We start from the raw sequence: 23,777 nt of genomic DNA on the forward strand, positions 1-23,777 counted from the left end.
GTGCCATGATATATTGCACTGTCCGTGAAAGTCTACGTATGATTAAAGTCTAACGGGTACAGTCCAAATCCCGATACCCTCCTCTCTTTCACCCATTGCATGGAGGAGCCTGGGTCTTCCCGAGCCTCGGCGCATCATCAACATCGCAGATGACCCCACGAATGTCTTCCCTGACGAGTTAGGATGACAGCATCAGCATATATATTCGGGGTATACGGTGCTTGAGGCAACAAGCATGGCTCTTACCCCCTTCGTCACCGAAACGATTGCACGCAACAACCACTAGATCTTTGGGCTCTATTGAAGATCCATTGATTTGAGGCTCTGTCCGCTGATCCCCGTTCTCTTTCTCTGTAATAGTAGGGTGGTGGTGTGCCCACGTCGGACGGAGACGCTGCGCCCACCAGTTGAGGGTTTCCCAATTCGGCTCTAGCTCGACATCATCGTCACCATTATCTTCTCCTTCCTCCGTCCTCTTCGCTTCTCCCTCATCTCCACCTTCATCATCTTCATTGCGAGCTTTCAACCACGCATTCAGCAGCACGAGTAACCTCGTTTCCTCCCGCACACAATGTCTAGCAAGTTCATACGGTCCATCCTCGAGAGAGTTCCATACCGCAGAATTATGCACGTTTAAATCGTTGCATATGGCAATGGTCGTCTTCCCCAGTGGGGGTGGGAGATCAAGCACGGTAAACCCGCTTCCGGGAGCTGCCCAGCTCAGATCGGTCTCGAACAGGTTGGACTTGCGGTATAGAGTGAGAGGTTCACCAGTAGGGCTGTATAGGACAGCGCTGTTGAAGCCGATAGGGCCAGTGTGATTGTGTGGAGAACTGGTGGGAGTCGAGGTCGGAGGCGCCGTTGTGGCTGGTGATGGTAGTGGCAGTGGTAATGGTGCGGCTAAGGAGTTGGAGTCGTGCTCTGAATGTTCAGGGAATCCAGCTGTGACATAGCATTCGAGGCGGCGCGCCAACTCAGCGCAGAAAGTAGAAGTGGGACCCGTCCTCGGGTGTTCTAGATAGGGGGATATTGAAGCAGCATCGGGGAACACGTAACCTGGGTTGTTGGATCGGTGTCGCTCCAAATCACCGGACCATGTGTTTTGCATGATGCGCTTTCAAGGAGAACTGACAGGTAACGATGAACGTACCTGTGAAGATCATCTCGGGGAAGCACAAAAGGTCCACACATCGAGGTGTCAATCTGTCAAAATACATTGAAACCAGAGATCAGTGGACTGCGAGGCCAATCACAAAAGTGTGTAGGACGACGATACAAGCACCTACGAGGCTTACCCTTTGCACAACTCGCGAGCCTTGGCAATGTTGGCTTGAACCTTGCCGATCTTGAATCGAAAATTTTGTCATCATGGTCGCGCTAATGCTCAGTTATGTGGTCCGTTGCACATACCCTGGGCGCAAACTGGACAACTCCCACCCTCAGCGTTGTCGTTGTCGCCATCTAGTACACGGGTGCTTTGGGAGAATAAGGTGAGATGCGGTAACTGCCCATCGCTGGTTTATAGGTCTTCCAGCCCCGTAAGGTAGGAAGTTGTTACTTTATTAGCGTACTGTGAATAGTACAATTAAAAGATGGTCTAATCAACTTCAGGGTCCCAATAAACTTTATGAATCATTTATCCAATCGTTCATCCTATTCTCTAACCTGTCGCGTTGTCCATTCATCCAACGCTTCCTTCACAGCCAACACTACATCCGTCTCGTCCTCGTCCTCGTCCCCGTCCCCATCGACCTTGTCCGTTACGGCTCCCAATCTCTGTATCGCACGCAGCTTCTGGTTCACTCGGTCATCGTATCCAGATCGCGTCGCCGACATTGTCTGTGCACAGAATTCGATGGTTTTCGCGGCATTTGCGAGCACAGATGCTCTGCATTCATTAGCACCAGTGAATCATATCTGAATGTAGGGCATACCTTGCTTCCGTATTAGTGGGTAGGGCGGACCCCTGAAATTTATTGCAACAGCTGCCGTCGCTTAGTACCTGATACAAGGCTTTGCATATGGAGCCAAACGCTTTCATGCGCACTGGAAGCTGCAGGGTATAATGAGCGCTACGAAGTAACAGCTAAAACTATACGAAACTGGAATCTTCTGCGAGAAGTTGGCTTCGAGCTCGACGGCTACCTCTGGGAGTGGTGCTGGTTCCGGTCATTCGACTAAGTAGAAGCCTTGCGAAGAGTGATATCGACGTACGTTGGTCGGTAGGTTGGCTCAAACTCTCGATGTTGCTGTCGTTACTTCCACGGTACTCTTCCGCAGTGTTCGACATCTGCACGTCATCTGAATCTGGCAGATCTTCATCTTTCTGAGCAAGCGAACCGCCAGCACCACCATTATCTATGTTGCAAGATTGAAGATCGACTTTGGCAGTCTCTGAACTAGCCTTGAATGGCGTTCTAAACGGCACTTTGAATGGTTTCTTGAGGCTGCTAGCAGAGCTATACGCCCTTGTCACTTAAGAAGTCACTACTGTGAACAGCCATCGACATTCGCACAAGCGCCAAACCCACCTAGAGGCACGGGAGGCTTCGGCACGCTGTGTTTCATCCTCTTCGAGTCGGGAAGCACCTCCCCGCCACTACATGCTCGTTTAGCACTTTGGAAACCGACAGATCCGGCATCGGTGTTGATGCTGATGTTGTGGGAAGCGGGTGAGCGTGACTCTTCCACTTCTCGAGCCGTCTGATCAGCTGGGAACTGAAAATAGTCAGCCAGTTCATCTTCGTCTTCGTAACCGTCATCCATCCAAGCAGAGGTGTCGACGCTGGAGAGATTTGCCTTGCGTTGCCGCACCTTTCCTGGGTATCTGCAAACCTAATCAAGCGTACACACGCTGTCAGATGGACCAGGTAATGTGAGCCACCTACATCGCACATCTTGTCACATAAACTCTTCATCAGCCCCTCATCCGCAGTATCAATCGTTTCACCCAAGTATTTGCATATCAACTACCCCAAGTTATTCCCCGCGAGGACAGTCGTCAGCGCTTCAACAAAAATATCTTACAATACACTGACAACATGCCGACAAGTTGTGGTATCTTCGGCGTAATCGACGAGCTGTGGTACGGGTCAGAAACCGATTGTGGGCCCAGATGTTGGGATATGGCTTGTAACGGACCCCTTGGAAACTGTCTCCAGTCCGCTGGCTGGGTTCTGGAGCACCGATCATTCTGGCAGTATCTTGCCTTTTTGCATGTGATCTTGACAAGAGACCGCGCACCCGCAAGGCGTCTTCTCGTGCTATTCCGACGAGGCATAGATAAGTAGGGTACATGGTAACGTGGGAGGTAATCGTCACGTACTGTAGTACAAAACACATCTCGATGGCTGAGGCATCAGAAGTCAGTTATGACTCAGACGTCGAGAACGAGAAGAGAAAGTACCAAACCATCGCGACCTGCTCGACCTGCGTGGATACTGAATTCAAATACTCAAGTCGCGGGGGCTACATCGTACCCGTTTCCTGGTAGTACCCTGGACGCCACTGAGCGTAAGGTGACAGACACAGGGTGTCCATGCTCACCTTCGAAACTCTTGGGGAGGTCATAATGTATGATGTAACTTGCATAATCTGTGAGGCGCGCCCTCCTGAGAACAGTTTAGATAGAGTCCTCACCGGACGTCGCCCTTGTCGATACCCATCCCAAATGCAATGGTAGCACAAACCTGGCACGCTTAGCACACGGAAAGCACTAACAATGGACAACCAACCACATCGACATTGCCTTTCTCCGCTCCCCCGGCCTGCCATTGTTTCAACGTCTCGTCAAGCTCCGACGACCTATGACGGGTATGAGCCTCCTACGATATCCACGGAGCGGCGACAGACTTGATTCCACGGTGATAAGAGCTGGCTTTGAGACCTTTTGCTCTCAAGAAGTGCGATAGCTCGTCACACATATTTCGCAGTCGACAGTATATGATCCCAGATGATGGACGGCCACGACGCTTGTATAACGTACTGATAAATTCGAATATATCTGACTTTCGCGCAAGGGAATCTTGGCCGGACGTGTACCGTATCTAATTGCATGACAATACGGAAGAATATCAGTGTTTCTCTTCTCACCTCGTAAAAGAGATTGGCACGATTGGCTGGATGGATAGCCGTGTATAGACGGTCCTCGACCATTTTGAGACTGCAAAGAATATCGTCCCGTACACTGAACGCTAGTTAGTCCATTACTACGGTGTCATCGTTGAGAAGATGTGTACTTGTCCGTTGCCGTCGCCGTCAGAGCCATGACGGGGACACGGGGGAAGTTGTCTCGAAAAGTCCCTAGCTTTCTGTACTCTTCCCGGAAGTCGTGTCCCCATTCCTGATCCTTTATTAGTCGGCGCCACGAGTCGTGTAGCAGTGGCTCACTGATATGCAATGGGCCTATCGAGCACTGTGAGCTACTTAAGAATGGAGATTGCAGATGCTACCTCATCAACCACCAGTCTATTCAGAAACCCGTGTTTATAAACCATCGCGAGCAGTTGCATGACATCCTGTGTGCAGAGCCTTTCCGGGGTAGCTTTAGGCATTTTTAGCGTGTGCTGAGCCAATACGTTAGCGGACATACTGTACAGCAGGCGAATCCTCGGCCTTGGAGAGGATAGATCGGCGAAAATCTATGGAGACAATAGCCTTAATCTCCAATTCCAGAACGTGGGCCGCGGCGAGATACCTTTGCCTTATCTTTTTTGCCCGTATCCGAAGTCAGAGAGACAGCGGAGACGCCTTTTTCACGGAGACTAGCAACTTCTATGCGATTGTTTGAATGCCATTCACAGCGTAGTTAAAGAATACTTGCGGTTCTTCATGAGCGCTGCACACCACGTGAACTCGGCGTTTGCGCTTGTATCAATCAACTTCCTTCCTACTCACCTAGCAGAGGAGATACCACGACGGACAACCCGTACTGGGTACCTGCAGGATCACAAGGTTTTAGCCAACATAAATGCACACATGACTGACCTCTGATGCGATAGATGGCAATTGGAAGCATAGGCTCTGTGCAGATGGTCAACCCCGAACTCTGGCAACGGATGCTATATAATACCTTTCCCATGCCTGTCGGTGCAAGGACAAATACGTCCAACCCTTCGCACTCGCAAGTCAGTGTTGGCCAGTAGAAGGTTTGGGATGGTCAGGAGCACCTGATATTGCGGCTTCGATGATTTCTTTCTGCTTCCCTTTGTAATCCGAGTGGCCAAATTCTCCAAAAGGTTCAGGTAACAAACCACCGACATATCCAGTCAGACGTACTTTCATGCAACAACCTAGGTGCGATGGCAAAGTGAGAAGTGGCAACATACGAGACGACTTTCTTACCTATCGCATTTTTTCATCAGAACCTCGCGTGTTGCTGTTGGGGCAGAAGTTGGTTTGTAGTATGCAAAAAGACCATCTCCATGATTGCGTTTGCGCTGCACAAGGGGTTCCATGATGGTGGGGGGACTGCAGTTGAACGCGCTGAGATCGACGCGGTCACGTGTGGGAATAGCATTGTGTCCTTTTGCCGCCGACGTTACCACCACTCGATTTCTGGCATCGGGTTCAATAGTATTGATGTAAAGGTGAAATATATCATTGATTGGAACCAAGCCTACCTCTAGGACATTCAATACACGAAGTGAGTTGCCTAGAGCATTTCGAAGACAATTTTATTACTGTAAATAATACAATCTCGCAGAAGTTTGGCTGATGAACAGTGCGGCGGCATCAGGGTGCATCAGCCATCAACCTGCCATTAATGTGAATTCCGCCGCCCCAGTGGTGACGACGAGTACACCCACCTACCGTTGACGCGGTGCAGCTCTGCACAATTTTTTCCATTTCTCCTGCAGAGAATTCAGCGAACAGCCATGAAGTAAGCAGCGAATCCGTGCCTAGGGCTTTCGGGGGAAGCCTGGTTCCGGAAAGTATTAGATCTTCATAACCTTCGCAATCGCACTCATAGCCACGAATATAGGTTGAATCGCAACGCTTGCAACGCTCACTGCTTCCTTCTCCAGTAAGTTGTGTACCCTGACTCCGCATACGTGCAGTCGATCCGGTATAGCCGCCGGCTTGCCCGGTGCCGCTGCCACCATGTTCCTGCGATTCTGCTCCCTCTTCTGCGGCGGGTACTCTCCCTCCAGGATAGTTTGCATCCTCGTTGTAGTCCCCTATTTCACCTCGGTTTAGGCCACGGCGTGCGAAAGAAGTCATTGGACAGATACTAACTGCGAGACATGTTACGTCCGCTGCGGTGGTCCTCGCCTCTCCTAGTAGACATAGTGATAAGCTCCAAGTTTGTTGCCCCAAGTGCAACAAGTTTTGCGTGAAGGCGCGACTCAAAGACTACACATATAACAGTTGTTTTCGACAATGACGTCGAGATGACCGAACGACTTGAAATTTGTAAATGGACGCGTTCAGCTGACCTCGACTCTGTACATGCATCCCGCAGTTGGGATGGTCGATGAGGGCGAGTTTTGCCCCGTTCTCCATCTCTCGTGAGTAGCAAAATAAGATATTGTTTTGATCAGATGTAGAACATCCCTGAGAATGCCTGGTCACCCAAACACGTTTTAGCATGTCTGATGGCATGCGATGCAGGGCATCGTGGGCGCACAACCTGTGCTCTACAGACCACAGCATCTCCTTCCCTTTCACATTCAGAATCCAGACGTCCACCAGGCATTCAATAGTACTGGTGAGCTTATTACCAGTTGTGCGATCTCTAACTTACTCTCGCCGATCATAGCGACTTGCGTTTACCGGTGAAGTTCCCCATGAACTCTCGTTGTGCAACTTATACTAACATCTAGGTAGCGGAAACTACACTTCGTTCTCATCGACCATCCAGGATACTCCCTGTTTAGCTCGGTCGCGCAGTTTGATTCACACTGTTAGCATTCTGACAGTCTGGATTGCTTGAACGTGGTTCTTTCTCGTTCAAGGATAATGTATAGTTCTACTATTCTTGTTTTGTTCCGAACTGATCGCTGAATCAACCAGAATCATTCCCACCGTGTATCCTCCCACCGCAACTGTATTCAATGAATTCAACGGACGAGGTTTCCCGCGAAGCGAGCAGAGTTGGAAGGCTGTCCTGCGGGACACGATGGCCAGGGATGTTACCTTCAGCGACCTAGCAACGGCCCTCTATGAGAGATTCCAGACAGAGGGGAAAGTTGACGACGTGGACGAGGCAATCACATTACACAATGCAGCATTGGAACTTCGCCCATATGGACATCCTGACCGATCCTTTCTCGCTCCATGGGCTTGCGGTATGTTCTGCAAGCAGATATGACAATCAGGGAGTGGTTCACCGACTTGGAAGAAGCCATCACACTTGGGCGTGCAGCGCTAGAGCTCTATCCACCCGGTCGTCCTGGTCGTGGTATGGCTCTCTGCAATCTTGCTTCTTACCTTCGGAAGAGGTTCGAGAAACAAGCTGTGATGCATGATTTAGACGAGGCATTTGAACTGCACCGTGCAGCATTGGAACTCCATCCCTCTGGCCATCCTTGGCGGCCTTGCTCGCTCTATGGGCTTGCTCTCTGCTTTTCGAACAGATATGATAGTCATGGAGTAGTTGCTAACTTGGAAGAAGCCATCACACTCGAACGTGCAGCACTAGAGCTCCGTCCACCTGGCCATCCTGATCATGGCATATCTCTCAACTATCTCGCCCGTGACCTCTGGAGGAGGTTCGTGAAACAATTTACAATGCACGACCTAGATGAGGCAATTGAGCTGCACCGTGCAGCATTGGAACTCTATCCCTCTGGCCATTTTTGGCGGCTTTTCTCGCTCCATGGGCTTGCTCTCTGTTTTTCGAACAGATATGATAGTCAGGGAGTAGTTGCTGACTTGGAAGAAGCCATTACACTCGGACGTGCAGCACTGGAGCTTCATCCACCTGGCCATCCTGATCGTGGCATATCTCTCAACAATCTCGCCCATGACCTCTGGAGGAGGTTCATGAAACAATCTGTGATGCACGACCTAGATGAGGCAATTGAGCTGCACCGTGCAGCCTTGGAACTTCATCCCTCTGGCCATTCTCAGCAGCCATTCTCGCTCCATGGGCTTGCTCTCTGTCACTCGAACAGATATGATAATCAGGGAGTAGTTGCTGACTTGGAAGAAGCTATCACACTCGGACGTGCGGCACTAGAGCTTCGTCCACCTGGCCATCCTGATCGTGGCATATCTCTCAACAATCTCGCCCATGACCTCCAGAGGAGGTTCGTGAAACAATTTACAATGCACGACCTAGATGAGGCAATTGAGCTGCACCGTGCAGCATTGGAACTTCATCCCTCTGGCCATTCTCGGCGGCCTTTCTCGCTCCATGGGCTTGCTCTCTGTCATTCGAACAGATATGATAATCAGGGAGTAGTTGCTGACTTGGAAGAAGCCATCACACTCGGACATGCGGCACTAGAGCTTCGTCCACCCGGCCATCCTGATCGTGGCATATCTTTCTATGATCTCGCTCATGACCTCCGGAAGAGGTTCATGAAACAATCTATGATTTATGACCTAGATGAGGCAATTGAGCTGCTCCGCGCAGCAAAACTCCATCCCTCTGGACATCTTAATCGCTTTTCATCCCTCCACTTACTTGCTCTTTGTCTCTCGCATAGATATGACAATCAGGGGGTAGTCGCCGACATAGAAGAGGCTGCCGCACTCGGACACATGGTACCAGAGCTTCGTCCACCAGGGGATCCCCATCGTGCTGTATCCCTTTATAACCTCAGTTGCGGCCTCTTGACAATGTTTCAACGACAAGTTTTGATACCCGGGTTGGGCGGGGTAAAGTTTGTTCGCAGAGCTGCATCTGTACTCCGCCCAGCAAATAACGCTAACGCTGCCTCTGTATTCCATGTCCTCTCACTACGCCTCAACGACAAGTTCCGGAAACTGGCTGCAATAGCCGACTTGGACGAAGCTATTTGTTTTGCTACGTATGCTTTGGAGCTCCAACTACCAGAACGCCGTCGTTATGCTTTCTCCGTTGAAAAGCTTGCTGTATTCGTCAGAGCGCGCGCTCGGAGACTCGGTCAAGGGACGCACTCGAATGAGTCCGTCATGCTTGGCCGAGCGGTAGACAATTTATGTGGCCTTGGGCACCTCCTCATGGACAGATTTCGAAACCAACACGCAATTACCGACCTGAATGCAGCAATCACGTTGTACAGATACGTGCTGCAACTCCGTCGAGCTGGACATGCCAGTCACCCCTCGAACCTTCATAACCTTGCACTATGCTTAATAGAGAGGTTTCATGACACAGCTATAGTTGGTGATTTGGACGAAGCCATCTCACTCGAACAAAAAGCCCTGGAACTATCTGTTCCTGGAGACCCAGGTTACGACGTATCCAAGGACTGTCTTGCAACCTATCTCCAAATGAAGATCAGCCCGCAGGTTACGAGGGTATCTTCAATCCGATCGGTCGCTACGGAATATGAGGTTAGCCAAGTCATCCGACATGTCATTTCTGAGACCCTCGAAGCCGTGCCGACTAGACTGCTGAACACGCAAACAGGCACCTTGTGTAACCGGGATGCGCAGATATTGCAATTCACGCGTAGCCCGCAATACAACCAGCTCTTGTCATCAGCTATGTTATACGACCCCGTGGAGCGAGTTGGCCGTATACATGCTGTTATCTCGAGATACTTCGGGTTTGCCATGTTTTCTCACTGCTGGGGAGAAGGTGAACTATTACTGCGCGATATCCAAGGTCGCCCAATATATGACATGACACAGAGTGGGGGTGTGAAGAAGCTCCAGAAGTTTTGTCTCACTGCTTTCAAGCAAGGTTACCTATGGGCGTGGAGCGATACTTGCTGCATAGACAAAGATAGCAGCACTGAGTTGCAAGAGGCGATAGGATCGATGTTTGGATAGTATCGGAGGTCTGCCTTAACAATCGTGTATCTTGCCGACGTTCCGGACACTGCATCATTTGCTACGAGCCAATGGTTCAGACGCGGATGGACCCTTCAGGAACTGCTGGCTCCTCGCACCATTTTGTTCTACACTCGAACCTGGTCGCTCTACAAAAACATCGAATCATCGAATCATAAAGCAAACGGTGTTGTACTAGAAGAACTTGCGAAGGCAACCGGAATAGCGTCTCATTTCCTAGCTGACTTTATGCCAGGTATGGAGGACGCACGCTCGAGACTTCAATGGGCATCGTCACGTCGTACCACTCGCCCCGAGGACATTGCCTATTCGCTTTTTGGCATTTTCAATCTCCATTTACCTGTCCTCTATGGGGAATCTGCCGAATTCTCCCTGGGTCGCCTCCTAGCAGAAGTCATATCACAGTCTGGGGATATCTCAATTCTAGACTGGGTTGGGGAGGCATCGATGTTTCATAGTTGTTTCCCGGCACGCATCACCTCGTACCAAACGTTGCCTGTTCCACCATCAGATACGGAAGAGCAGTCGTCGACAGCGAGTCGACAGCCTACATCATCCAAAGCACTGCGAAAGCTGTATCGGTCTCCCCAACCACGATTCATGAACCGCCGCCTCACGTTGTCATGTTTCTCCCATCGTGTTACAACGGTCTTGCTGAAGAGCACAGATCCGTCCTCGTCAAGTTATACGTATGAAATCCACGCATCCGGCTTGCAGCCACTTGAGATTACACTGTCGGAAGAGCTTGAAAATACGGCATGGTCGCCAGGAGAGCCAGAAAGTGCGACTGGTGCCCTGCAGCTTGTTCGCCCTTTGCATTCGAAGTCGCTTAGTCGATCCGCCAAGCTAGACGCCGCTGCTACGGAACAGTTGCTCGTAACACTGGGACGACCATTTAACGCCCTTCTGTTAACTGAACTGCCTCACAACGAGTACAAAAGGATTGCGTCCTCCACACTTATCGCCGCTCAGCCCGTAGACTCGACCAGCATCCTTCAAAGCAAAATCAGGACATTCAATATTGTATAGGTAGTCACAGTGTTGTGATATCAGGGCGAGTACATCACGACAGCATGACAAATGTTGATACGATAGATCGGTGGTCCGTCTCTTGTATTGTCGTTTGTACCTTCTCATCTGTTGTTGCACAACACGATATGATGAATTAGGATATGCATCTTTGAGCATTCAACTTCACAAATGTCAGCCAGGATGCCGGAAAAACGCCCGCAAACCCAGACCTGAGGCCCCCCGGCGTGAGCACTGAGTACCGAGTGGTCGTTGACGCCTTGGCTGTAAGCTAAATGATCCGGCCAACCCAGAATGCCACCAATTACCACTCTCCATCGAGAAATAAATAGCACCTCACTGATTCAGTGAATCAATTCTGCAATTTATGATACACATGTAATAGAGCCTTGTTTCAGTAGTCAATTTTAGGCTGTGAAGGATTTTTGCCATCCTTGCGCTCAATGGTACATGGTGCTTCGAGTCTCTGCGTCCGTAGACTGAAACTTGAGTTCGTCTCAAATTTCCGCTACTGTAGGTCAGTTCACAGCGAGAACGTGGTTTCAAACGTACCGTTTCTTGGCCAATGTTAACAGCTATAGGCAACTTTGCAGGTGACACCACCCGGCTGGATAACTGGCGTCGAGGGCTTTGGCTACGTATTACGTGGTCACCAGTCCGTGCTTCCTGCGGGCGAGCAGTATGTCATGTAGCCGGAGAACAACGTAATCTGCGCCCGGAATGAAAAGACATGAAGGAGCGGAATCGGACTTCCGGTGGAACGTTTCCAGGCTCTTCTGCAAAATGGTTCAGCCGGTAGGGACAACTGATCTTTTAAATGCTTTCTATTTCGTTTTGTATCCGATCTGATCGCTCTACGTTACGGCTGTTCGCTCATACCTTCTGGAATTATCAAGACAAGAGCCATTTCAGGCGTTCCACGACGCAAGTTCTGAAGAAGATTTTCTCCGTGCAAATACGTGAATATGTGCCAACCCAGGGATACTTTGCAACCTCTATGAAAGCAGATATTAAAACGATGCCGCAAAGAAACTCGAGAAAGCGAGCTTACGGGTGGGTTGACAAACCAGGCGGTTTCCCACTTGCTCTCCTGCCACCGCCGCTTCACGAAACCATCTACCTCCTGCCCCACCTGGCGCACCATCTCCTCTTCTTCATAGCTACCTTTCGGGCTACGAATCATGCTTTCTATAGTTACGCCCCAGTCAGCCAAAGCTAGCAAGCATGATTCGAGTGAAGGAAGTTCCTCAATGGGAGTGTTGGAGCCTGTAAAGCCCCACACGCCATCTTGTTGGATTCGAGCCTCGATGGCACTGGGAATTAATGAGGGATAAAAAATAGGTACGCGTGACCAGATAACTGTATGTTCAATTGCAAGGGGTACTGAGGGCGAGGTAACGTGAGCGGATCACCCAGTAAGTGTCCAGCAAGAGTACCTGAATAAGGCCAATCATTTTGCATAATGTAGATCAGACCAGAGTTGAATGGCAAGTCAGCCGTGAAGTATTGGGGCACGACGCCGGACACTTCTGAGCTATTCGTCGTAGTTTCCTCGCATTCCTCGAGTTCCGAAGGAAGGAGGGAAAGTGTGTCTGGTTTGCCCCACTGCAGGCGGTAATCCAGGAGATAGTTGACTGTCGCCTTCGCACCACTCATTTTCCTCATTGGTATGCAAATGTTACCCACCAGTCGAACCATGCCTCTTCCTGATGTCCGCTGACCAGACATTGTACCTGTGTTGCAAAGCTTTGTCGCGCTTGAGAAGGCCTAGATCTCTTTATGGTTCTTAATAACGGCAGTAAGACTGTCATAAGAGAACACACCCAGAATTAATGAATGCCTTTAACTGCGGCCATGTGAATCGCGCCGGATAGTGTTCTAGAAGCTCCTGCCTCGTTGGTGGACCGTAACCAGTCCTATTACAGCTGTGTGAGTCCAAATCCTGCTTGGGGTTAGCCTCGATAGCCATGGCACTATGAGACGGATGACGTGGTGCTGGTGATAGTCAAGATCAAGCCGGGTTTGGGGGTGGAGGTGGCTCGTGGACCGTTCTCGGTGGAGAGCGGGAACACGCGGACTGCTTAATGCGACCCACAAAAAGTTTCTTCCGCCGCCCTCCGTGCTCACCGCCGGGCCGGCTTCTCGCACACCGAGTTCTGTCCTGTTCTGAGCCACGCGAAAACCGTTGTCTTTGGCGTTTGCAGGGCTAACGGGGCTGACTGTCCCCAGACTACGCAAAAGTATCTCTGATTGTCGAGTAATAGCGCAAGGTTGGGCTCAAAGCGGGGGCCCGTTTAAGAATACCAAATCCACCACTAGCCGCCTTGTCAGGCAGCCCATGGCCAAAGCTTGGTCTGGGATGGATGGATAACTCGCTGGGATAAGTTAAATTAGCCTCCCCTTCAAGGGATACGTACCACTTTGCCACACTCTTCTCGGATCCTACGTTCCGACTCCAGAGCCAGGATTCTTGCGCACTCGTAACTTACATCTTGTCCCACTCACATGACTATACTCACCACTGCCCCGTAGTTTGACATTATTAGGACGACGCAGGTATATATACCTAATGGACTTTGCGGAGAGTCAACAATCTAAACCCCTTTCAATCAGCCTCGTTCCGCCAAGAAATTCAAGACTGATGGAATCCAAGAAGCACATCAATTATCAAACCGATAGCGTCGTTGGCAGTGCCGTCGTTACGTGTATGACTGGGTACCCTAATGCTACAAAAAAAGACCATATCCCAAAAGGCAGAATCGTAAGAGAAGGACCAGTGGGACGACTTTGGTAGCAAGACCAATATCTAAAAACCTAACCCAGAATAACTGATAGCATGAGGGGCCCGGGTAGATGGAGACCGGGGGGGAAAAAAACCCCCTAGAAAAACAGCTCTTGGTTTCGTGAATGTCAAGTGCCCTGTCTTGGGATGGAGAAATGATCGGAGAGAGAAATGGATGGCGTGAAAAGGAGCGTGAATGGTTGAAAAGCCGTGTGTATAACCTAGAGAATCCGTATGTCGTGTTTTGCCCTTTAGGAGAATGCGATCGTTCTAAGACAGTTCCATACCGACCAAGTATGGTGGATGATAAAATGAGAGAAAGGGGAAGGTTGCATTTCAATTTTCAGGTTGAGATGGCACTGGTTCTTAGCCTTTTGTAGAAGGCCCATCCGTGGCCATCGGAGGGGCGACAGTTGACTTCCCAGACCGCTTGGGCGCACCATGAACGCGACTCTCTTCCGCTGTAGCCGCGAGGGTCGCCCACCCGTCGATCAGTTGTTGTCCAACACTCGGTTCGAGCTCAGTGCCATCTCGTGAGACCTTGATTTCCCGATCGTGATTCCAGGGGTTTCGCAGCTGCCGCGTCTTTTGAAAGGAGAGAGGTTGCGTGCATAGCCATTCAACCTTGAACGTTTGACCCCAGCTATCAGTAGCATCGTGTCCCTCGGTAGCCGCCCCTTTAGGAAACCGAGCCGGCTCGGGAGCATCGTCATCTCCAACAGCATTCTCAGTGAGATTTTCTTCCTGCACGGCCTGGAGCAGGGAGGACTCATCGGCGTTCAGCGTATTCCTCACCGCCTTCGCGGGCGCATTCCTATCAAGCACGATATCGGCCCTGGCAGGAATGCTCGCAGCAACAGAAGGTGAAATTTTAGACCAGAGCGGAGCACGGCGTGCTTTGCTCCCCTCGGCCAAACTGAACGTCTTTGTGGGGACTGTGGGAGAGAATTCCAGTGGGGGTGATGGTCCAAATCTTGCAGGCGCCGATTGCAGTTCTTGCTGTGCACGTTCTTCCCCGGCAGGTGACTTCGCACCGATGCGATCCCATTCTAGGGACGAAATCGGCAAGGGTGACTCCTCGACCAGGCGATGCTCCGATGGGCTAAAATAGTTGGCCGAGTTTTCCCTCGAATATGTTGACGCAGCGGGACTCCCTGGAGGCTCGCCAGTTGTCTGCGACTGTTTGCGATTCTGCGAAGATGATACAGAACAAGGGGACACGTCAGAGCGGGAGGCCCACGAGACGCTGCTTTCGCCACGTAGTACTCGGCTGGCCATGCTGCAATTAATCGCAACGTGTCAGACCAGGCACGATTGGCGGCAGTCGAATTTTCGAAATCGACGTACCGTGCATACCCGTAAAATTCTCCGCTCTTGTTCACGCCAAAGATAAGAATAACATCCTTGCTCGTACGGTACGCCTGATCCAAGACCACTTCATTATGTTTCTGCGTTGCCCAAAGCCCTCGTTCTACACTTAAGTCCAAATCGTACTGTCCGAAAACCCCAATTAAGTAACCCCATATCGTCCGGTGCAACCTGTCAAAGTCACACGTACCCGAGTTAAAGACTTCAGTATGAAGAACCGCTTGGGGAAGTGGCGAGCCAAGAAACTCGAATTCGTCGATGCGTACGAACTGACCGAGCGAGCCTTGACGGTAGACGACTTCGCTTTTGTCGTGTCCTCATCACTTGGCGCGGGCGGCACTTGGGATTGAATCGATATCTCACTCGCTGCATCAGATACGATGGAGCTGTTATCCTCCGTCGACGATGACGGCTGCTCCTTTGCCTCTTCGCGCTCTTTCTGACGCAGCTTCCTGATATACTCTGTGTGCACACCCATTCCACGCTGTCCTCCGACACCAGCACGCAGATCATCCTCTCTCCGACGTGCCCTGCATACCAAGCGAGGGCACTTTCTGTCTTGAGGGCGCAACTGCTGTCCGTTGAACTTCGTTATGGCACGCTGCAGATTCTCTCCCGTGTCAAAGTTCACGAACGCACAGTTTGATCGAGAAATGAGGAAGATGGATGTTACCCCGTTGCATGCGACATCTGCGGTTTCATTCTTTCCAGGTTCTGGAGACAATGGACGTTTGAGGAATCGCCAAAGCTCGTCATGAGTCGTATCCCCTGGGACGTTACCAACCCACATGACCCATTCTGATCGGTTAGAAGGCGGATTTGGGTGATAAGGACGACGAATGGCGGGACGCTCAGTTTGTGCGCGTGGCGGGGGTCCTCCAAGTGCTACGCTTCCTTTCTCACTGCGAGTACTGGCAGTGGGCGAACTTGGAACGGTAGAGGGTGGCGCTGATGGTACCACAGGTGGAGCTGGCAAATGCACGGGAATGGGCACCGGCTGCGAGAAAGTAGGTTTCCTTCCTTGAGCTCCGGCTGTGGAGCTCTGTTGCACGGGCGACGCGGGTAACGGACGTTCCGAAGATTGCCCGGGAAGCCCCTCCACTTCGGCATGCCTATGGTGCTGGTGCTGATGTGGCGGGTAACCCATGAGATGATGTCCGGGGTACTGCATTTGCATTCCCTCGCTAAACGGGGCACTCGCCATGTAATACCATTGGTATGGGCCGGGCTGGAAATGCTGGGAGTACGGAAAGGGGCTAGATGGACTTCCGTAGTGCAGAGGCTGATAGTGTTGAGCGCTATATGGGGGAGTATGCGACGACCGGGAGTTTCCAAATACAGACTGGGGCGATATGGAGGTATGAGGGGGCGGCGGGTAAGGACTACCTTCAGGAGTAGAATGAGGCTGGTAGTAAGGCTGAACGGGATGGTGCACCACAGGAAGGTAACTCTGCTGATATTGGCTGCCATCAAATCCTGTACGGGCGTGGTATCTGTGAGGATTAAACGCATATGGCTGGTGCAGTGGATTCGGATAAGGTTGGGGATGCTGAGAGGACATTGTGAACGGTCCGCCAAAGCCTGTCCTGGGCGGATAGGGAGAAGGTGAAGAATACGATTGTGCTAGAGGTGGACTTGCAGAGAAAACGGGAGACGGCCCGACAGCACTGCGTGATAGCGGTGCAGATAAATTGGTGGTGTTGTTAGGGTCCTGCTGAGTGAGATTACCACGAGCCGGAGACTGCGTAAAGCAACGGGGCACCGGAGCTGCTTGGGGCAACCGGTTCTGCATCCGAACGGAGGGTGGGGCAGCAGTGACCTGATGTTGCTGCTGCTGGGACGAGCCACGGCGACTCATTCCTCCCGACGGTGATCTGTCATACTTGTCCGGCGGGCACCCATCAGATGACATGAACGCAGGGTGGAATGGCGGGAAAGTTGGAGAAGGGTACGAAGGGAGTGCAGATTCATAAAAACCTGCAGAAGAGGTGGAGACAAGGTGTCAGTAAGACCTGCGCCTTTAAACGAATGTGAGGAGTGAGATACGGGTAGAAGGGTCTAGAAAGCAGGCAGAAGTAGCATACCCAGACACCTGCTAGAAAGTCGCCAAACGAAGGGTGAAAAATCAAAGCCTGACCATGACTGTAACGAATGAATGGCAGAATGGCAAGAGCTTAACAGACAAAAACCAAGTGCAAGTATATAGGCAACGAGTCAACTTGGCCTGTTCTTGAAACAAGAAAACAGGCGCGTAGCTAAACTCACGTGGACGACAAGATGAATGACACATACCTGTTCCGGAGGGCTTATTACGGCTCATTCCAGTACCGTTCGTCTTCTGGAATGGGGTAGGTGTTGGAGTTATATCATGATGAGAATGCTTCACGGTGTCTTCAACAGCCATATAGAACCTTGAGGAGGATGAAATAAATATGGCGTGCGGTAACTATCAACGGCCAGCCCCTGTGCTGTTTTAGCGAGTGTGGAACTTGAGAGACCAACTGCATAACATACCTCGTAATAAAGCCCCGTGTTTGCGCTTTGTACAGGTATCAAGGCAAGTGGGTGGAATGGGGGCACCGCAAAAGCGGCAGAATAATCACTTCCTCCTCATTCCAGCAGTCGATTAAGACTGTGTGAAGGCGTGAGAATTATGACATCACAACCGACATCCCAGTGCATAGTTTCATCGAGTGCGTACACTTAAATACTCTGCGACAGGGGTTGGCACACCTGAGCTAGAACTTGTCGGAACCTTCTGGCACGGGCCCTACCGGCCGCAAACGTTCTGCTCAGTTCCAGCAACCCCTGGACTTACTAGGAGTTTCACAGTGACCTTCCTAGTTCGGTAACTGTGTTCTCGCGACCTCCTCCAGTTACGACGTGCGCAGTCACTATTGGAGCCAGCGAAAAGCCTGGGACAGTTCTTCGCCGTGGTTAGCCACCAAGTGGAGAGAAAACCTACCGAACTCCTCCGGAGACAGTCGGAGCATCATCGCAGGCACACAGGATAAGCGCCACTTACAATCATGTGGGTAGCAGGTGAGTGTTTTTCTAAGGGAAGGAGATGTGTTGCAAGGGTTTGGGCAGAAAAAGTAGCACGGGTGGAGCCCCGGAACTTATAACTCGCCGGCGGCATATACAGACGCTCTATGATGACGAGTTTGATATATCAAAGATCTTTTTTTTTTCGCAAGTTGAACATTCTGTTCCTATGACTTGTTCTTATGTCACTCCAAGTTCATGGTCTCAAGAGGGTAGTATAATAGATCCTAGGAGTACTAGTCTGGTTGTTTGAACTGTGATAAGAGTGTGTAAAAAGTTTTTACTTACTAGAAGGTGATAGAAAGACCCTCAATATCCGAGTCACACGGCATGAACAACGGGATGGTACAATAAGGGAGGCATCAATTGAGCAGTGTGCATCTGCATTCAGTAGATTCCTTGGGACGAATGAATGGTCGCAATATAAGCAGTACCCGTCTTGTAGCTAGCCAAATCACAGTGTTGTTCAGGAGTATAAAGTAGATGACTGATCGAGGTGGTCAAGCCAAAAACTTCACAGCACCATGAAACAGAGTCTCGTAAGACATTCCCTCTGCAGGGGGTTCGTAGTCAAACGCGTGCTCAACCCCGTCTACTTCCCAGAGTACCACGTCTACGTTGGCGGACGCTAGCAAGGAACGCAGGTGCCGAGACTCCTCAATAAGAATAGCCGTATCTGATGATCCATGAACAAGGCACGTAGGAGGCCAGACGGACGAGACTCCGAATTGAGGGAAGAGTCGACGGTGCTGTTCCGGAATAGGATCGGGATTGGGATACAATCGGAAAGTCGCATCTACGGGTAGGGTGCGTAAGTGGGCACTTAAACTGGGTTCGTGCATGCCGGTATAGTAGTCCAAATACGTTCCGAGCTGCAAGTAAAGCGGGCCGAGGAGCATGCGTGGGTTGCTGGGGTATCCTGGAATAACGTACGTGGGTGGGTGGTATGCAGGAGGGGAATCCGACGTGAATTCCAATTCAGAACTCTGAGGATAAAGAAATGAAGGAAACTGCTGAGGGTCCAGTAACTCCCGGCCGCGGAAGAAAGGTTCGGACCTATGCGTGAAGTAATGAGGGTTCTGAACGGGGGATGCATTAAAAGAACACAAGCTACTAATGTGAAGCTCTGCCACGCACGTAAAGCTTCCCGCCCATACCGTACATGCTGAGGACCGCTCTCGGCTTAGGGTCCGCATGCATGCACGCGAGGTATGCACATAGACCACCCGCGCTTGACCCAGCGACGCCTATCGCCCCAGGGTCTATGCGGTAGGGATTCCACGGTGGTAGCTTACCACCAGAATCTGCCCACCCTGTATTGGACATGGCCTCGTCCAGCCGGCCGTTCAACGAAGTCGCCACGAAACGGAAGACATCCTGAATATCTTCCACGATATCGTGCCCAGTGGCAGGAGGCATCAACCTATAGTCGGCGCTAATGATGATAAATCTCTTTGCAGACAAGCGCGCTTGATAGCGATAGTGCGAGCGGGTCAAGCTGGTGGCAACGAACAGCAGAAGTCAGGGAGGTAAACTCACTCTGTAGCCAAGTTGGCAGCCAACTTCGCCTATTCCCAACAGTGAGTGCCCCTCCGTGGAAGTAGATGATGGTGGGTCGTCTGATAGGAGGCTGCGTGGCACAATCGCGGAGGCTAGGAAGATGCACATCTAAGACGACTGGTTTGCCGTCGATTTGCTTGTATTCAAAGGAATAGGTGCATGTTGCATCTGACTCCATGGTTTAATTTATGACGAGGAGCAGAGCGACGAATATCTCCGAGTCAGTCGTCGTCACTTGATGAGAGATATGTACCTTCTTCCCATCAACCACCATCATCATCAGTGTGTCTGCGACAACGAGACACACTGAGGTGCAATTCACAATTCCCGTCCCTTGGTCAGCGTGAAAATAAAACGCTGGCAGGTACATCCACTCCGTTGTCCATGGCTGATTGTCGAGGCTGGTGTGAAATGAATTGTCCTTAGATAATGGCCATCGCTCCTGCGTTGGTCCTGGTATGTAGTCAGTATAGGAAAGTTCAAGTTAGCAACATCAACGTCAAGTTTGATGAACGAGGACTCAGGAGTATGTTTGCACTGAAGTTCCGTGCACAAGTACATGTATAGTACGACTCGAGGCATGACAAAATTTACTGTAATCTCTTTTTCCTGGGAACTGTGTCGTGCATGTTGCGCTGTGCCATCCATCTGAGTCGGGGAGGATGTCTGTCTTCTGTGGTTCCTCCACGACATCCACGAGCACCCCGTCTTCGCCGCTGCAACGCGACTAGCAGCACCACAGAGAAACCGTTCTACATCACCACACCCATATTCTACCCAAATGCTCGTCAGTAGCCTTCAATCATATCCCTCATTGGTTTCTAAGTTCGCTCTGCAGGTCCGCACATCGGCCATCTGTACTCTCTCGTCACCGCGGACATCATAGCACGGTACCAGCGTATTCTAAACCCCACTCGACCAGTCGTCTTCTTGACTGGAACGGACGAACACGGTCTCAAAATGCAGCAGACAGCTCTAGCCAAGGGTGTGGACCCACTCGAGTGGTGCGATACCATTTCCTCAGATTTCCATGTGGGTGGTTATGTCTTGCCATGTCTATCCGAATGTCCGACTTCCCTGCCAGAAATTAGCAGAAAGGGCGGATGTCAGCGGTACGGTCTTCATGCGTACGACTCGGGAATCCCATAAGCAGGCGGTCAGGCATGTGTGGGTATGTCGTACGTTCTCATTCTACGCCTTGTCTAACGCGTCCAGCGTTCGCTCGTCGCTCGAGGCCTCATATACAAAGATACCTATGAGGGATATTATTCCACGACCGATGAATGCTTCTATCCCCCTTCTCGTATCTCCCCACACCCTACCCTTCCGGATACCATGACCGCGACGGAGACAGGTTCAGTCGTCGAATGGTCCCGCGAGGTCAACTACAAGTTCCGCATGTCCATGTTCCGTGATGCGTTGCTCACTCACTACAGCCACGCTGCTGCTTCAAACGCGCAGGCGGAGGACGGGTTAACCGTGCGGGGCGTTCATCCCGACAGCCACCAGCTCCGCATCATCCGAGATTTAGAGACGGAACCTCTCGAAGATCTGTCGATATCTCGGCCCCGCGAGAGGATTGGGTGGGGCATTGGTGTTCCGGATGATCCGACGCAGACGGTGTATGTGTGGTTCGACGCGTTGTTGGTGTACCTCAGTGGGATCGGATATCCGGATACAGGGTATGCATGGCCTCCAGACATACAGGTGATCGGCAAGGATATTGTCCGGTTCGTGTCCATTCCGTCGTCTGCTAAATACTCGTTCGGTTTAAGCGTATATACATTGCAAGGTTTCACGCTATTTACCTGCCCGCTATCCTTCTGGCGCTGAAGCTCCCCCTGCCGACCACGCTTCTCGCGCATGCCCATTGGACCGCAAACCAGAAAAAGATGTCTAAATCTCTCGGGAACGTGACAGATCCCATGCAAGCCATGGACGATTATGGTGTAGATGCTGTGCGTTTCTATCTCGCTCGCGTCGGGGGTCGGTTTAGGGATGACGTCGGTAAGAGTCTTTCATTTTTACCTATTAGTATCGGGGATGGACTTATAGGCTGTCGAAGACTGGTCTGAAGAACAGCTTCGCAAGCATGCGGACGAAATTCGGAATTTGCTGGGGAATTATTTTCTGCGGATGACGTCGAGAGTAATCAAGAAACGTGTTAGAGACGCCGTTTCTGTTGCCCAAGACAAGTCCTTCCGCGGACTATTATCACAGCAACTCGCGAATGTCGATTTATCGAAAACCTTCGATATTTCGGCATATGCAGAGTTGGACGCGCCTCGCACAGTTGAGGCCTTCCTCCCCCTTCTTGACTAACCTCGGTGGAGTAGGTGTCGGATTGCATGAAGAATTTGGAAATGGCGGAAGGGCCTCCATGCAATAGTACAAGTTCTTCGATACGTGAGAATATCCACCTCGTTCTGGTTACACTATACTAAAATCTTCCACGAAATCAGGCAAACACCCTCCTTACGAACCTCGCGCCCTGGTCCGAGGGCCAGTCAGTAGCGATCGCTCTATCCTCGTACCTCACTGCGCTTGAAACACTCCGTATCGTCGGAATCCTGCTTCAGCCATTCTTACCTTGTACGGCTGCGAAGCTTCTTTGTGCGTTGGGTGTGCCCGAGGTGGAGAGGAGCATGACATTCGCGCGTGTCGGGAGGGGTTCTATAGGCGGGGAGGATGTTTTGGGTGTCAAGGGCGTCAAGTTATTTAGCATTAGCAAATGAAATTACATAATAATGTCCTGCATGTGATCCACGTGACGAAAACGCGCTGATCGATGCCACCGCGTTGTGGCAGTGCTGTCCTCGAATTGTCACGTGAACCCATACACGCCTATAAAATGCTCGCGTCCCCTTTGTTGGATGGGCATTTCCGCTTTCTTCCCTACTACCACCTCGTCGCTACGTGCTAGTTAGCTCGTAAAATCGCGTTTCTCGCTAATCGACATATTCCGGATATTTTCGACAAGAAATGGCCCGCACCAAGCAGACTGCTCGTAAGACTACCGGTGGCAAAGCACCCCGTAAACAGGTATGTCGTGGTCGTGGTCGTCACATGGTCCGTGCACTCACCTTTGCACGTTTCCAGCTTGCTACCAAGGCTGCCCGTAAGACCGCTGCAGTAAGTCCGTCCGGTGATCACGTGTAGATAACACCAGTCACACCACACCAGCAAGCACCTACAGGAGGTGTAAAGAAGCCTCATCGCTTCCGCCCTGGTACCGTCGCTCTCCGCGAGATTCCGTCGTTACCAGAAGTCGACGGAGCTTCTGATCCGAAAGCTGCCCTTCCAACGGCTGGTGAGGGAGATTGCGCAAGATTTCAAGGTGCGCCAATCTCAGGACTGTTGTAAGCGAACGGAAGACTGATTACGTGGTGTGCAGACGGATTTGCGCTTTCCAGTCATCAGCGGTGATGGCGCTCCAGGAAGCCGCTGAGGCATACCTCGTCTCGTTATTCGAGGACACTAACTTGGCTGCTATTCATGCCAAGCGTGTCACCATGTACGTCCCACCTTTAATCTAGGTGGATTGTGAGTAACCATGATAATTGTAGACAACCCAAAGATCTTGCACTGGCTCGCCGCCTGAGAGGCGAGAGGAATTAGGATATTTTTGTCTGTGTACCTATGATATCATTTATTTATACGGAAATCATGTAGTGTGTCCATCGTATGAGCACTGAGGCAGTATGTTATCATGTACGTGTACTAGTACTGGCAGGATCCTGTGTTCACAACTAAACAGATAAGTTAAGGGGACCCAAATGCGGTAAGTTGGGTGTACGGGGCTCGCTATTAGAACCCTGAGAGGCATGAGTGCACAGGCATCCGTCCACCCGTGGCAACACAGCAGTTTGAGAAGCATATCGTTGCCATCCAGTGAGCTGCTGCGTCATACCCTTCGTCCTCATTGATTTTTTTACCCTTTCTTTCTTCAGGTGTTACGGGGTTTATGTACATGAAAACAAGGCATTTTTGTTTGGCGTGTGAAGGTGGTCCTATTAGTACATTTCTTAGACGTTCCTACTACATG

The 23,777-nt window shown here is 51.0% G+C and overlaps 9 protein-coding genes across 9 annotated transcripts; 4 read left to right on the top strand and 5 right to left on the bottom strand.

Moving 5' to 3' along the window:
- Positions 1 to 42: 42 nt before the first annotated feature.
- On the bottom strand, positions 43 to 1,461 carry F5J12DRAFT_902971 (carbon-nitrogen hydrolase; the record flags this gene model as incomplete). Its single annotated transcript, XM_051748345.1, has 5 exons — positions 43 to 170; positions 247 to 1,056; positions 1,151 to 1,203; positions 1,296 to 1,345; positions 1,411 to 1,461. 5 exons carry the CDS (start codon positions 1,459 to 1,461, stop codon positions 43 to 45), a joined length of 1,092 nt encoding a protein of 363 aa, XP_051604067.1.
- A 192-nt stretch (positions 1,462 to 1,653) lies between these two features.
- F5J12DRAFT_888278 (P-loop containing nucleoside triphosphate hydrolase protein) lies at positions 1,654 to 5,456 on the bottom strand (the record flags this gene model as incomplete). Its single annotated transcript, XM_051747244.1, has 27 exons — positions 1,654 to 1,888; positions 1,935 to 2,053; positions 2,104 to 2,159; positions 2,215 to 2,475; positions 2,532 to 2,835; positions 2,889 to 2,969; positions 3,039 to 3,080; positions 3,142 to 3,263; positions 3,326 to 3,350; positions 3,407 to 3,429; positions 3,480 to 3,497; positions 3,547 to 3,584; positions 3,640 to 3,689; positions 3,735 to 3,804; positions 3,853 to 4,046; positions 4,093 to 4,186; positions 4,239 to 4,342; positions 4,390 to 4,404; positions 4,452 to 4,640; positions 4,697 to 4,763; positions 4,819 to 4,837; positions 4,897 to 4,930; positions 4,987 to 5,022; positions 5,072 to 5,112; positions 5,169 to 5,228; positions 5,278 to 5,291; positions 5,344 to 5,456. The coding sequence occupies 27 exons, from the start codon at positions 5,454 to 5,456 to the stop codon at positions 1,654 to 1,656; spliced, it is 2,424 nt and encodes an 807-aa protein (XP_051604068.1).
- Positions 5,457 to 7,106: 1,650 nt separating this feature from the next.
- F5J12DRAFT_294546 (TPR-like protein) lies at positions 7,107 to 9,979 on the top strand. Its single transcript, XM_051738772.1, has 3 exons — positions 7,107 to 7,712; positions 7,983 to 9,486; positions 9,563 to 9,979. The coding sequence occupies exons 1-3, from the start codon at positions 7,279 to 7,281 to the stop codon at positions 9,779 to 9,781; spliced, it is 2,157 nt and encodes a 718-aa protein (XP_051604069.1). The 5' UTR covers positions 7,107 to 7,278; the 3' UTR covers positions 9,782 to 9,979.
- Positions 9,980 to 11,133, top strand: F5J12DRAFT_294547 (uncharacterized protein). The gene has a single exon (XM_051738773.1). The coding sequence runs from the start codon at positions 10,177 to 10,179 to the stop codon at positions 10,975 to 10,977; it is 801 nt and encodes a 266-aa protein (XP_051604070.1). The 5' UTR covers positions 9,980 to 10,176; the 3' UTR covers positions 10,978 to 11,133.
- A 752-nt stretch (positions 11,134 to 11,885) lies between these two features.
- On the bottom strand, positions 11,886 to 12,946 carry F5J12DRAFT_713342 (uncharacterized protein; the record flags this gene model as incomplete). The annotated part of the gene is made up of 5 exons (XM_051740828.1): positions 11,886 to 11,972; positions 12,029 to 12,360; positions 12,414 to 12,611; positions 12,664 to 12,752; positions 12,801 to 12,946. 5 exons carry the CDS (start codon positions 12,944 to 12,946, stop codon positions 11,886 to 11,888), a joined length of 852 nt encoding a protein of 283 aa, XP_051604071.1.
- Positions 12,947 to 14,125: 1,179 nt separating this feature from the next.
- On the bottom strand, positions 14,126 to 16,919 carry F5J12DRAFT_713937 (YT521-B-like domain-containing protein; the record flags this gene model as incomplete). Its single annotated transcript, XM_051740865.1, has 3 exons — positions 14,126 to 15,038; positions 15,107 to 15,252; positions 15,318 to 16,919. 3 exons carry the CDS (start codon positions 16,917 to 16,919, stop codon positions 14,126 to 14,128), a joined length of 2,661 nt encoding a protein of 886 aa, XP_051604072.1.
- Positions 16,920 to 18,559: 1,640 nt separating this feature from the next.
- Positions 18,560 to 19,910, bottom strand: F5J12DRAFT_902975 (alpha/beta-hydrolase; the record flags this gene model as incomplete). The annotated part of the gene is made up of 4 exons (XM_051748346.1): positions 18,560 to 18,617; positions 18,719 to 19,251; positions 19,310 to 19,641; positions 19,712 to 19,910. 4 exons carry the CDS (start codon positions 19,908 to 19,910, stop codon positions 18,560 to 18,562), a joined length of 1,122 nt encoding a protein of 373 aa, XP_051604073.1.
- A 433-nt stretch (positions 19,911 to 20,343) lies between these two features.
- F5J12DRAFT_800814 (tRNA synthetases class I (M)-domain-containing protein) lies at positions 20,344 to 22,489 on the top strand. The gene is made up of 8 exons (XM_051744340.1): positions 20,344 to 20,519; positions 20,571 to 20,764; positions 20,817 to 20,903; positions 20,948 to 21,462; positions 21,525 to 21,739; positions 21,798 to 22,024; positions 22,069 to 22,161; positions 22,195 to 22,489. Exons 1-8 carry the CDS (start codon positions 20,360 to 20,362, stop codon positions 22,465 to 22,467), a joined length of 1,764 nt encoding a protein of 587 aa, XP_051604074.1. The 5' UTR covers positions 20,344 to 20,359; the 3' UTR covers positions 22,468 to 22,489.
- Positions 22,490 to 22,555: 66 nt separating this feature from the next.
- On the top strand, positions 22,556 to 23,504 carry F5J12DRAFT_800819 (histone H3). Its single transcript, XM_051744341.1, has 6 exons — positions 22,556 to 22,801; positions 22,916 to 22,966; positions 22,998 to 23,069; positions 23,127 to 23,144; positions 23,170 to 23,246; positions 23,299 to 23,504. The coding sequence occupies exons 1-6, from the start codon at positions 22,715 to 22,717 to the stop codon at positions 23,348 to 23,350; spliced, it is 357 nt and encodes a 118-aa protein (XP_051604075.1). The 5' UTR covers positions 22,556 to 22,714; the 3' UTR covers positions 23,351 to 23,504.
- Positions 23,505 to 23,777: the final 273 nt, after the last annotated feature.

Source organism: Pisolithus orientalis (assembly GCF_024613125.1).
Source record: "Pisolithus orientalis strain OTSU chromosome Unknown F5J12scaffold_3, whole genome shotgun sequence".
Classification (NCBI taxonomy): domain Eukaryota; kingdom Fungi; phylum Basidiomycota; class Agaricomycetes; order Boletales; family Pisolithaceae; genus Pisolithus; species Pisolithus orientalis.